Below are 13,491 nucleotides of genomic sequence, written 5' to 3'. Positions count from 1 at the left end.
AGGCTTGATCTTTCCAGACTTGTGAAGTTTCTTTGGCAGAGTAGACTTCACTTTTCTAAAAAAGTTGTTTTGAAAAGAAAATATTTTTAATGCATCTTTTTCTGTGGCTTTTGGCAATTTTTGGTGACATTTTAAGGTATAAAAATGTTTACCATGCTCTTACTCAGAGGAGAAACATTAATCAGCATTTTTCTGAGGGAAAAAATATTTTGGCCAATACCCTTGTTACTTGGCAACATTTTGTAGCCTGTACACAGCTCTGGACAAGCTGTAATTTGTCTGCTCACAGAGCTATAGCATCATTTCACAAATGTACAGGAAAGGCTGAATGGGAAGTATTGAGGTGGGAATATTTAGGAAAGGGAGAGGAATTGGATTACTGTAGTTGGAGGAATGTAGGAGATGCAGGAAACGCACCCATAGTTCATGTTTTACTAGGTACACTGTACCCAGGCAAAGTGCTTCTTTCACTGATTAGGACTCTGAGATGAGAAATGAGGGAGGGAGACCACTTACCTAAATCTTTCCCGAAGCCAGACAGCTTAAATCCACCAAATGGTGCTGCCACATCAGTTTTGTTGTATGTGTTAATAAAAACTGTCCCAGCTTCTAGCTTTTCACTGATGTAGAGAGCTTTGTTTATGTCTTTTGTGAAAACTCCTGAAGCTAAGCCATATTCTGTGGCATTTGCCCGTCGCAATACTCCATCGACATCCCTATGGGGGAAAGAAATTATCTAATTGCAACTAGGTAAAATAAACAAGTGTTAGCAACCTTCCACCTTCAGTGTCATTGAAGCAACTTTTCCCATGGCCTTTCTTCTCCACTGAGCTTTTTTAAAGATGACTTACCAAGGGCAAATATGTGTGTCAATCTGACAGATCCATGGAAATTCACACCCTTGCTTCAAGCTTGTGAAGTTTTTAACCTCACATCTCAACAGTTAATATCTATACTGAGAAATGCCACGGGAAATGCTGCTGTATGCATACGACTTTGCTCAGCTACTGTACAACTTGGGAATTAGAGCAATACAAAAATGCCTGTAAAGCAGATGATGAATCAGTTTGCTAAAATTTTGTCCAGCCTTACAAGTTAATGTAAGCTGAAATTCAAACTTCTATCAAGACACAACTCCCAGGCCATTTCCAGAGTGCCGTTTTCTAGCCGCATCTCATCTCCATACAGTTTCAAAAATCAGTAGTAGTTTAAAACTTTAAAAAATTCAGCACAGTCCCTTATGACTACATAATTATGGATGTGAAGAGTTATCTACATGGCTGGTTCTTAACTTCATTATCAAACTACAGAAGGGGAAACCTGATGGAAACACTTATATTAAGATTCTATGTAGGGTTTTAATCTCATCTGTATGTAAAATAATTCTTATGATCTGGAATGAAAGATATTAGAAGCGACAGTTTACAAAATACACAGAGGAATTTTCATTTGCAACAGTAATGGGCTAGTATTACACCATACACAACACTGCAGTCTTCTGTAACACAAAAAAATAAGTAATTCCACTGGGAAAAATACACATTTTGTAATTTGATCAAGCTATTGCAGTTACCACATAAACTTCAGTAAAACATTTCCCTGAATACTACCAGGTATTCAGATTGGTCTAACAAGATTTAATAAAATATTCTGTATGCTATCACTTCTTCCCTTAGGTGAAAATGGGAAAATAAAGTTTCTAACAGTAACCAAATGAGAACATACCCATTTTTAAATTTAGAGATCACCATCACAGGGCCAAAGGATTCTTCCTGGGCGATATACATATGGTCTTCAACATCTGTGAATACAGTGGGTTCCATGAAGAAACCTAAAGAGAGCATAGAGCAGCTTTTGAGCATGGTAAAAGTGCTTAAGGGTTTGCTGTTGTCCAGGCCATCTCTGTCCCATACTTTGAGGTCATAAATAACTTGCAACTTGAAATAGAAAATAGATATGAATGAAGTATGAATGGAAATGCATGCATTTCAAGAGAAATGGCAGAAAAAAAGAGGACAGACCGTAGCAATAGATATTGTAACTTACACTTCATTTGCACAGCTTCACATAATACGAGCTGTGAAAGCCCTGTGGTATTGTGGGCTTACCTGGTACTGTTCCCATGATATTGCAACTCCTCAAAATACAGCTGAGATAATCGTGACAGCTCTTGCATAAAGCATAGAAGTTCCAAATACCTCTGGAAAGTGTTTTACCTGGCCTACATACTTGTCTTCCTCCGTACACCAGAGTGGCTCCTTCTTTGACTCCAGTTTCACAGTATTGCAGCAGCTTTTCCAAATGTGCCTTGTGATTTTGTGGACCATGATCTGTAGATCTGTCAAGTGGGTCACCGATTTTCATCTTTTTTATTTCTTCAACCTATGGGTTACCCAATTAAAATGAAGTTACGTAACATAGCAAAAAGTTGTTGAGAAGCAGCATTGTCTATCATAAGCTATAATGAGAAATTAAGCAACTGAAAATAAGAAACACAAGTGTCTATAAAACTCATGGATCTTTCTGCCACAGTAAAACATCTACTTACTTAACTTTAATCTTTGAATATCTTACCACTTTTCTAACAAATTCATCATGAATTGATTCTTCCACAAACAGCCTGCCAGCTGCAATGCAGTTTTCTCCTTTGTTGAAATATACTGCACCCATACCCTGATCAGGAAAAAAACATGAATATTTATATGCATTTTGTTCAGTCTGCCTTTCATTCTGTTCCGTTAGGTTGCATTCAGTGTTTGTGACCCTAAAAGTCTAATGCTTTATGTAAAAGAATATCACCAATACAACATCTTATTTATGAAGTTTGAACAAAATATGGCTGGTAGGTAAGGTGAATTATTATGATTGATGGTGAACTAAAAACTATATGGCAATAGGGAGCTCAGTTCTTTGTTTTGTTGTAATTTCTAATGTATATTGCTTGTAGTACTTTTTGGGGCAGCATGAACAGTTAAATTGTGCTGGCATAAAGAAACATCTGAAGGTTTTTCATGCAAAGGATCCCTGGTATTCTTTTTGGCAAGTCAAGAAGAATATTGCAACACTGTGAGGATGTACCACAAGGTCTTTGAATATATTTTACTTCAAAGTAACATTACCATTTTAACAGCTCTGTCAAGTTCACAGTCACTGAATATGATCAATGGTGATTTGCCACCAAGTTCGAGAGAAACTTTCTTCAGGTTAGCAGCTGCACTGTAAAAAATAAAAATGGTCATATAAACCAAATTTTTAATATCTTATTCCCTTATTTCCTTTGAATCATAACTAGTGAAAATGTATAAACCTCTATTGTCCGATAGTGACTTAGTAGAATTCTACATAGTGGTAAACGACCATATGCAGTTACTTTTTCATTATTTCTACGTGCACAATATATCTAGTAAGATATTTCAGAACCAGACTAAGCAGGGTTTATTTATGAATCTTTTGCTGAGAGTACCTCTTCATGATCTGTTTCCCAGTTGGTGTTGAACCGGTGAATCCTACTTTGCGAACGTCTGGATGCTCAGAGAGGTGCTGTCCCACTAAGCCACCTATCAGGGTGAGGAAAGCAGTGTAACTGGATGGTACATGGGCAATTTTTACTACTCCAGCAGCAGCACTGTAACACAGAAGGAACTAACACCACAAATCAAATACAGTATCACATCCTTATTTATATTTGCGGCTTTATTCCTATGACTGTGAAAAACTTGGATCCTGTTAGCATCTCCAAATTGTCCCATCTGTCTGGACTAATGAGCTTCTTAATAATCCACTGTAGGTGGAATAATCTAATTTGTAACCAGGCCTGCCCCATATAATTGCTTTGTCACTTTTCTTCCTTAGGGGAAGGAGGAAAATAGTGACATCAGGGAACACAGTGTGGACCATGACTACACTGATGAATATGCATCTTAGCACCTCGCTCTAGGTCTCACAGTCACATTTAAATACTTCCATTTGATGATAAAATTAGGAGAAAAACTGAAGTCTTACAATCAAGTGAAACATGTTTCTCTGTAATACATTATTTTCCAGAGTGTTCATGTTAATTGTGTGAACTTGTAAAAGGTATAGACTGACAGCTCTTACCCCTAACTGAAGCCAGATTTTTCCCATTCTCTTCTGGAAACATGTGAAATTGCTGCATGAAAAGATGCAAGCCTAGTGCCTATGAACATGCCTATGTAACAGGTCTTCAAAAAGGTGAAGAAGTTCACCAGTTTTAGCATGACCTCTCCCAGAAAAATGTTGAGTTGAAGTTTTACCTGAACCAGGCAGAATATTTATAACGCCCTTAGGAAATCCAGCTTTAGCTGAAAGTTCTGCAAACTTCAAGGAAGTCAGAGGTGTGACCTAAGTAGAAACATCTAGATTAGGTCTCCTATTTTAATCAAATGCACGATGATACCTTTTATATTCAATACATCTTATTTTTGATACAATATTCACCTTCTTACAGTATTGGCAAATTAGAAATGATGGCTTCTTGTGGAAATAAATTAATTCTTGAAAATGAGATTAGCACCGGAGCATAACTGGAGTCAATCAGTATCTGGTATCACCATGGCAGTTTGTATTATTGTATGTGCACTTTCCAACACATGACACAGTCAATCCATGGGTACATATGACAGACTAATCTATGGGTGAAATCTCCTATCTTGCCTAAATCATTTTGCCGGAACAGGGGCATCCGGGCCATCTGTACATTCCTTTTTGCTCTTACCTGAGCTGGTTTGAGTACGAGGGTGTTGCCTGCAGCCAAGCATGCTGCACTCTTCCATGCAAGCATCATCAGTGGGTAATTCCAGGGGATAATAATCGCACAGACACTTCAGGTAGGAAAAAACATGGAGAGATTACATATTTGCTGGCAGCTCTTCCATGGCTTTTCTGCATGTCAAGGCTGTCACTAAGAAGAAAGAAGTGATACTCACCCAATTGGCTCTTTCTTGGTGAATGTTAGATTATGGTTTGGCCTGGCCTGGTTAATTGGAATTGTAGCACCCTAAAAGACAGAGGAGGGACAGATTTTTATTATAAATAGTAATATTTAGTAATATTACTATTAAATTAAATATAGTAATTTTTATTATAAATATATTTGCCATGTAAGTATGTTTCAGAAAGCTACAGAGTACGCTTCAAAACCACAAGCATTTTTGCATCAGGGAAAGGGGCACAGATGCTTCTGCTGTATGATTTCCTACTGTGGATATTGTAATCAATTCATGATGGGAGAACATTAAGTGAGGGTCTGATGAACAAAAAAAAAAGCTGGATGATATTCTTGATTGGTCTCAAAGACATTGGAGGAAATTCTCTTGAATGTGTGCCACATGCTTTGCCATCAAGCAAATTCACCAGCGTTGGTCAGACTGTAGCAAAGCACAGGTCTCTGCATTTACCTGTGTGGTGAGCACAGTGACATTCTGTGCCATGAATAATCAAGAGCTGACCAAGCAAGCATATCCATTGGGATACCTCAACTGATTTCTTAGATATTTAGAGTCACATTCTAAATCCATATTCTCCAGCTGGAAGTGGACTATCCTTTTGTATTGACAGGGAGACCCATTCTAGGTAAAATTCTAATTTTGCTTTAGTTTTTGATTCCTCAGTTACTTTTTCCTTTTACTACTTTTTGGCACTGTTTCAGAAGAATAACAACAGGAAAGAAGTGTAGAGAAGCACTGCCATTGATCATTTCCTTTACATATCCACTTGCCTGAATTTTGTCACACCATCCAGCGAAGTATCTGAATGTTTGCACAGACATTCCAATATGAGTCTTCAGAGCTAAAGTGTAGACAGCCCCTGAGTCAATAGACTCTATTGTTGCTAACTCTTCTTGATGTTCTTCCATCAGGTCTGCAAGTCTTTAATAAAAATGTTAAAAATCTGCATCAAAGGGAAATGATATCTAACCATTGACAGCCTGAAATTATGTAAGTGTGGCAAAGAAACATAATCAAAAGAGCATTCCCACTAAATTTGGAGGTGGAGCACTGGAGCCACTGCTCCTTAACATCAGTAAGGGATTGAACAATTGCCCATTAGTCTGCAAATGTCTTCACACTGGCTGTAGTAGACACTGAATGAAGACATGAACTGTGTAAACTCACCTGAGGTGTAAGTAAGAATAAGTAGAAGTATTACTAAGTTGATAATAACTATCAGAGTGTCTCAAAAATACATCTGCACTGATTGACACCTGTACTTAGAAGGCACTACTGTTAGTTTAGTGGTTCCCTGTTCAGGTCTGTTTGCATCAATCAATCTTCACATTCAGTCCTTCGCATTTTCTCACATGCATTAATGTTTTTCTTCAGCTTCCTTCTGTGATTTGGTACTCAGACATATAATCAATGCTCCAATGTGATTTTAAAAGCTTAACAAAGTGCATTTGAGATCCTGTAAAGAGTATTCAAAGCTGGGTGTGAAACCTCTTTTTCCGTTATATAAGTTCTGCCCATTTAAAGCATTTGCAGAGATTCAGAAAAATTCTCTCTAATACCTGTTTTAAGTGTATCTTGGAGACCCAGCTACAGGTCAGGGCACTGGCAGTGTTGTGTAAGAGAATGGATATGGGCATGTGAGGGACAAAGGAGAAGGTTTCATTTAAAATGCACTTTATGTCTTCTATTAACGATTCCTTAAGACAAAGCAGCAGAGCTAGGAGCTTTAATGGCACACACATTCTCTTTGGTTCAGCACTCAAAATCTCCAGCTTGAACAGAGGCCAGAGAAAAAGGGCCCTTATTTCAATTAAGGTGGTCCAGAGAGAGCTTTTATTCACACTGGGAATGGTTTGCAACATAAACACTCTGGTGTTTTATCCTAGAGAATGAGTTCCCTAAGCAAAGTTTAATCCAGGGATAACCTACGTGGTGAAGGGGATTTGTATTTTCCATATACCTAATATAGCTATGCTTGCAAATCTTCCAAGTGTAAAACAGAGCTGGAGTTCTCACACCTTAAAAATCTCTCTTCAGGTCAGAGTTAACTTCGTCTCTCAAGCACTCTACATTCCTGATACAAATTATACAGAAGTTTGAGCATGCTTTGAATATGTGCCCTCTTGTGAAAAACTTAAGTGACCAGGTGTATTTAATGTTCAGTTCTGACTTGCCCATTTTCTCTTGTGATCACTACTCAACTCTGTGAGAGTCCTGCAGGCCTTTTTCCCTTTTTTGGCTTTGCTTTCATTCTTTTTTCTAAGATGCCTGCAATGTCTTGTAAAACGTGGCATTTTTTCAGTAGTAACCTGCTTCTTTACTCATGTCTACTCATTCCTTTGAATGTTTAGACTTGAAAAAGCAATGAAAGTTCTTCATATAGCCCACAAATGAGGCTTTCTTTATAGGGAAGCTCTGATGCTTCTAGTCACCTGAAGTCTGCAAGACAGTGGTTCCCCTGTGCTTGGGTTAAGCATCATGCTGGATATGGAGAATCTATAACAATTGGGGTTTTATTAGCTGCCTCCAGTATCACTCTCACACTATCTAGTCAGCATTACCATCTTTCTAAGATCACCTCTTGCCCTTCAAGAATCAAACCCCACCATTAAAATACCATTAATTCAACAAAACCTCTACTTATCTTATGAACCAATAGAAACACAGCCAAAAATAAGAACCAGGCATTAACTAGACACGGTGAGACAGATACAAAAAAGAGGTAAAAGTGTCTCAGGTAAATGTTGGCTTCAGCTTAGAGAGTTTCTACACAGGACAATTCTTCCATTGCAGACCATAACAAATCTCCTGCAGTGGGTCTTTATCCAGCTACTGGGATATGATCCTGGAAAAATCTAGCATCAGTTACAGTTCAAAAGTTCAAAATTAGTGGCAATGTAGCTGTATGTTTGCTGTAGGGAGTTCACATGCAGCAAGGCTTAGCAAGGTCAAATCTCTGCCTACCTAACCCAGGCACACTGTCTTTAAAGCTTAGCCTCATTTATATGGAAGGATGAAGGTTTACAAGGGAATTCTCAATCCTTGCAATGAAACTCATATAGATTAAATGAAGACATCAAGTATTTAAAATATATTTTCCTCAAATTCTTTGTCTCCATTCATAAATAGTAATGAAAGCATGGTGGCAATGAGAGACCACAAAATTCTTCTCTGCCACAAGAAAGGTTGGTCAGCTAAGACCTGAGGCTGGTACACTGAAGTTAGTCAGAGGATGAAAAGATGTCTAGTCTGGATCCTCTGAAAGTGGAATTATGAATATCCATCACATTCAGAAAACATATACAATTCTTCAGAGAAACAAAACAAGATTTGAGAAAATGAAACAAATGCAAGCTGTCCCGTACATACTTGTACATGAGTCGTCCTCTTTCCCTTGCATTCATCCTCCCCCATTCACCATTTTCAAATGCCTCCTTTGCTGCTGCCACTGCCTTGTCAACATCAGCCAGTGAGGCAGAAGATACACTGGCTATTACCTGTGCAAAGGTAGCATTGCATTAGCTCAAAAAGAAACACTGGGATGCAGAGTGTTACTCCTTCCTCCCAAATTTCTCAACTGGGTATAAGCAAGTACTTTATATCTTCAACTGTGGCAGTTGTCACAGGTGAGCCAGGCTGCAAATGATCAGACATAACTGAGGTGGCAAAATCTGGAGGACACTGCAGGGACTCAGATTCCTCAGTCTTTCTTCTTCTTCAAAGCAAGGTGCGTTGTCCCATTGGACCTCACCCTCTCTTCCCATATGTAAAACCAATGTGATATTACAAAAGCTGGAAGTCATTATATGTGGCATTACAATTTAATACCTAAACATGCTAAAACGACTCCCACATGTTCCATTTCTAAGGAATGGAGCTTCTGTTATCATAAACCACCATGAACACGCAGTATTTTAAGTTGATTGTGTTCTGTAAATACACATGTTGTAAATCCTAATACAAAATTGTTATGACTTTTATTTCATTCTATACTGAGTTCAGGAAAAGTATCAGAGTCTGACTTCTGATGATAGCGAAAATTGTGTCATTGATTTCAGCAGACTTTATTTACTCCAGAATTAAATGGCAACTACATGGAAATCAGAATCACTTCTCTTATTTATAATTCACAGTTATGAGTTGCTCAACCAATACTGGGTAGTTCAGTACTGAAGTGCAACTGTATGTATTTTCCTATTGAAAAGTTATTTTTCTTACTGGGATTTTAAAGGGACATTTTAATGTCACACTTGCCCTAAGGTATCAGATTTATTAAAAAAAAAAAAAAAAAAGCAGTTGATTACTGACAGGAAATATACACAGTATCCTAAAAGAAAGACTTCCTTAGCAAATAAACTTCAGCAATTTCTGTTTGCAAAACTAAACAAGAATTAAATCAAGGTAAAATATTCAGCTGGGTATGGAAATTGACATAGTAATTGAAGTGGAAGTAGGTTATTTTTGCTTTGCAGCTTGACTCAAATGGAAAATATTGTAGAATACAGAAAATGTGAAGTAAATTGAAACTTAAATTTTTTTCTAGAGGTTGTTTAATATGTAGTGTATAATTTTATAAATAGCAATATTCAGGCAATGTTTTAGATTTTTTAATAGGCAAAAAATGAAATAAACTGGTATTGATCATATTTAGAAATTACTTACTGATCCATCTGCTGGATTTATAGTGTCATATGTTTTTCCATCATCAGCATTTATAAATTTCCCATTTATGAAACACTGGTATGGCATATTCACAGTCATGTTGTTAATATTTTTTGAAACCTGGGTGAAATTAACAACAAATTGTTTTAAATATATAATAACTAATATTTTAATGTAGCTTAACAAGTTTTTGATATCTGCAGCCAATATACAGACACATTTTAGCCTGTATATGTGGCTGTTAGAAGTAAAATGTAATGGAAACCAAATACAGATATATAGAAGTTTGTATAACCAAATATTTATTTGCTGACCTACTGCATCAAGCAGTGTAATAAAATGCACAGTCTGCTCTCCCCTGAAACCCAAGAAAGACTAAGAAATAAGTGCAAAATAAAAGGTCTTACATAATCAATGGCTAACTCTTCTTCTTTGTCTTCTCCTCTGAGTTTTCTGACAGTCATCTGAATAAAGTCTGCAAATTTAGTGGCCATATACACATCTTCATTCTGTAGCTGAAGTCCGCCATGCTTCTGTTTGATCTCTTCTAGCATTCTAAAGATTTTGAAGAAAGAGCAAGTTTAATTATAAATGAAAGAATTCTTCAGATAATTGAATCATTTGAAGGTCAAAAGGGATCAAAACTGGGTCTCAATTTGTATGGATGTGAATATGTCTGCTTGTTTCTCTGACAAGGGCACAGAAGTGCATTTTCCTGAAATCTGTTGGTTTAAATGGGGATGCTATGAAAAAGAAAATGTCAGTTCTGGAATACTCTTAGGCAAACTTTCGAAAATCAATTACAAGAAGACATTGATCTCCTATTGGAAAACAGTATTTGGGACTACTCTAACCAATATATGGAGGACACTGAGACTGGTAAGAAATCAGCACAATAATCAGTTTGTTTAAAAATGCTGTTTTTATATTATGGCCTGAGTTGCAAAAAGAAGGCAAACGAGGTGGCCCAAGCCATGACAAACTCAGTGCACCTTTAAGCATGGGGTCAATTCTTTCTGTGAAAGGCTCCTCTTTCCCTCTGGGGAGTTCTTTGCTCAGGTCCCCACTCAGCCCCCTGGTCTGGAGATACCTATGGCTGCATGCAGACAGGTTTGAGCATCACCAAGCTCTCCCATGGGGCTGATGTTCCTGAAGTTAAGAGGAATTTTTCTTCAGTAGAAAGACCAGGATTACATCAATATCTCATAACTCTGGGAGAAGAACTGTACATGTTTTCAAAGGTAAGAAAGGGAATAGGGAGAGTATTGGAAAACATAGGGGGATTACTTTCTTTCACACTACTTGATCAACTCTGATTTAAAGGCACCACAATAACTTTTTTTCATTAACTTTGGCTTCACAATTTTGTTATTTTGAATATTTTTACCTGACAACATGCATAGAGGATGCTCCAGATTTGAAGAAGTCTGTGGAATCCTCAATCACAGCAACATTGCTTAAAATTCCCTTCCAAATAGCCTAATAATACATAACAGTAACAGAGGCAATAATGAATAATCCTGTAATTGCAAGAACTATTTATCAAACTGCATTTTCTATGGTATCTGTGCCTACAGCATATATTACTTCAAATGTTTCTAAAACACAAAGTTATTTTAAGAGGGTCTAAAACAGTCTGGAGACTTCATGTCGGACAAGAAATTTTTCAGTATAATTAGATGATCAAAATACAGTATTTTGTCCATGGTAATTTTACCTAATCAGGCAACGAACCTGAATGGTACAATGCTAATAATTTTCAGGGCCAGTTTTTAAAGGTTTTTTATCGTCCAAATAATAACTTCCCATTGCATTATGGAATGTGTCATCAGTATAGGCAAGGACACCCTGGAGCACTTTGTGAATGGATTGAGAGCATTTCAGGCACCTGGCCAAAGCTGCAAAGTAGTTTAAGGTGCGTGCATGAGATGGAGAAATAAGCAGTTAAATAACTGGTAATGTAATATTTCAATTAATTATAATTGAGTTTCATAGTTAACAGGCAGTGTCACCAATTGATGAGTTTATACTTTTTTTTATAATTTTCTCAGTCATTCAATAGCTCCAGGCAGCATTTAGGTTGCTGGCAAGCAGGTTCAAGATAATCTTGGAGCAGCAGCTTAAAATATTAGTACATCAAGCTGCCCGACCTGTACCAAAAGTTAATAACCCTGCAGCAGAGTTAGCATAAGGGAAGACATCTATGATTCATTTGCTCTGGCACAAAACTTTAATGACAAATGTGGCTTTCAGCTAAGCCCCTGACACTACAGAGGGATGGATTTCAGGAGAGGGCAGCCTCTCTGGCTATGAGAGTTTTCTGCTCCGGCTGTTCCCATCCCTCTGCCAGCCAGCTCCTTGTGTGTGATTGCGGCAGAAGAGACAAAGCACACAGGTACAGTGAGAAAACTGCTGCCATTTGCTTTCAGAAGGCTGTTCTGAGTCTCCCTGGAGCTTGTCCAACAGGCCCATTCTGAGCACATCCTAGTGATTAACACCACAGTGAAGAAAGTATTTGAAGAACTGTCCAAGTCTGCCAGTGTTGAAAACCTCCCTTCTGTGAGGTGAAGGACTATTTGTTTTTCCTTACTCCCACCTTCATCATTCATAGATATTTACCATAGCTGAGCCTGCCATCACTATTTTTCTATCACTTGTATGTGAAAGGAAACTTTGTGAAGTGACAGACAAGTAGGCTAGTGAGTTCCCAGATTCACCTGAATTAATGTCAATAACTAAACCTTCACCCCCCCATACATTTTGAGTACATTTTATCAAAAAATTGTTTGCACAACTAAATAAAAGCTATGCCTTGCCAAAAATGAGTATGTAATGCTTTTGTCTGAATAATATCCCACTAAAGCAGTTCGTGAATTACCCTTATATCTTCTGCCATTTTTTTCTCCTCTTCTGTAAGTTCCAGGGCAGTTGTTTCATCAGCAGAGAAGTATTTAGATGCAGCGATCATTTTTCCATCCTCAAACTGCAGATTTCTCACTAGTACCTGAAAAATGAGAGGACATGATTTTAAATAGTCTGGGAGGTAGTACATCATTGGGTGAAGAGTTTTTAGGCATTAATAGGGTGATTGAATTAGTGAAATAAATGGCTTCCAGGAAAGCTGATACAATGCAGGCAACTTAGCACAGGCCACTCATACCTGTCTTTCAGATTCTGTGCTAGTAAGAATAGATTTTACTCCATATAGGAAATGATTATGGACTGAATGAAAAGCAAAGCATGAATGTCTTCTCTATAGGATGGTAAAGGATTGATAAACTCCAAGTGAATTAGCTGTCTGTCATTAGCACCTGGATTTGTGTAGTTTGTCAATTCCACACTACCTGCCCTTCTTGCTAAAACTATTCCATCCATGCTTATGTTTGCCAGACTGAGCACTTACCATCTTCCCATCATTTCCAAAAATGACTAGACCATTCTTTGTTACAAGTCCAGGTCTTGAAGCACCTTTTATTGTCAGCTCTTGTCCAGCAGGCACTGAAGCGTCAAGTAATGATGACCCATAAAAAGTTACCACCTAAAAAGAAATGTAATTAAAAGCACACAGATTCTAAATGTGCTGTAAAATTTTAACGATTTTATGATACTGTTTTGAAGCTTTAATATAACAGAAATAAAACATAATTACCTACATATGGAAAACATGTTACAGCAGTTCTAGATCTTTACAACTCAGAACATGTAAAATTTTTCAAGTTGCCTAAACCTGCAAAGCAGCTGAGCTGTAACAACGAGCATGCTGCAACCAGTCCACGAAAGGGAGCAGCTTTTGTCAGTGCATACCCAGAGTGAGGGACCACTCACTCTATAAAATTACATAGATTTATTTCTGCAGATTATC

General features: G+C 37.5%; 1 protein-coding gene across 1 annotated transcript in view; it reads right to left on the bottom strand.

The window, feature by feature from the left end:
* Nucleotides 1-13,491, bottom strand: part of ALDH1L2 (aldehyde dehydrogenase 1 family member L2) — a 29,030-nt gene that overhangs the window by 1,232 nt on the left and 14,307 nt on the right. Inside the window, 16 exon segments of the mRNA XM_039571323.1 lie at nt 517-716; nt 1,726-1,831; nt 2,217-2,382; nt 2,575-2,673; nt 3,120-3,216; nt 3,464-3,557; nt 4,275-4,362; nt 4,736-4,841; nt 4,947-5,017; nt 5,738-5,888; nt 8,337-8,464; nt 9,630-9,749; nt 10,037-10,184; nt 11,017-11,108; nt 12,508-12,633; nt 13,033-13,167. Coding sequence (XP_039427257.1) covers nt 517-716; nt 1,726-1,831; nt 2,217-2,382; nt 2,575-2,673; nt 3,120-3,216; nt 3,464-3,557; nt 4,275-4,362; nt 4,736-4,841; nt 4,947-5,017; nt 5,738-5,888; nt 8,337-8,464; nt 9,630-9,749; nt 10,037-10,184; nt 11,017-11,108; nt 12,508-12,633; nt 13,033-13,167 — 1,927 coding nt within the window.

Source organism: Corvus cornix, chromosome 1A (assembly GCF_000738735.6).
Source record: "Corvus cornix cornix isolate S_Up_H32 chromosome 1A, ASM73873v5, whole genome shotgun sequence".
NCBI classification, from domain to species: Eukaryota; Metazoa; Chordata; class Aves; order Passeriformes; family Corvidae; genus Corvus; species Corvus cornix.
This window is presented reverse-complemented; position numbering and strand designations above follow the sequence as displayed.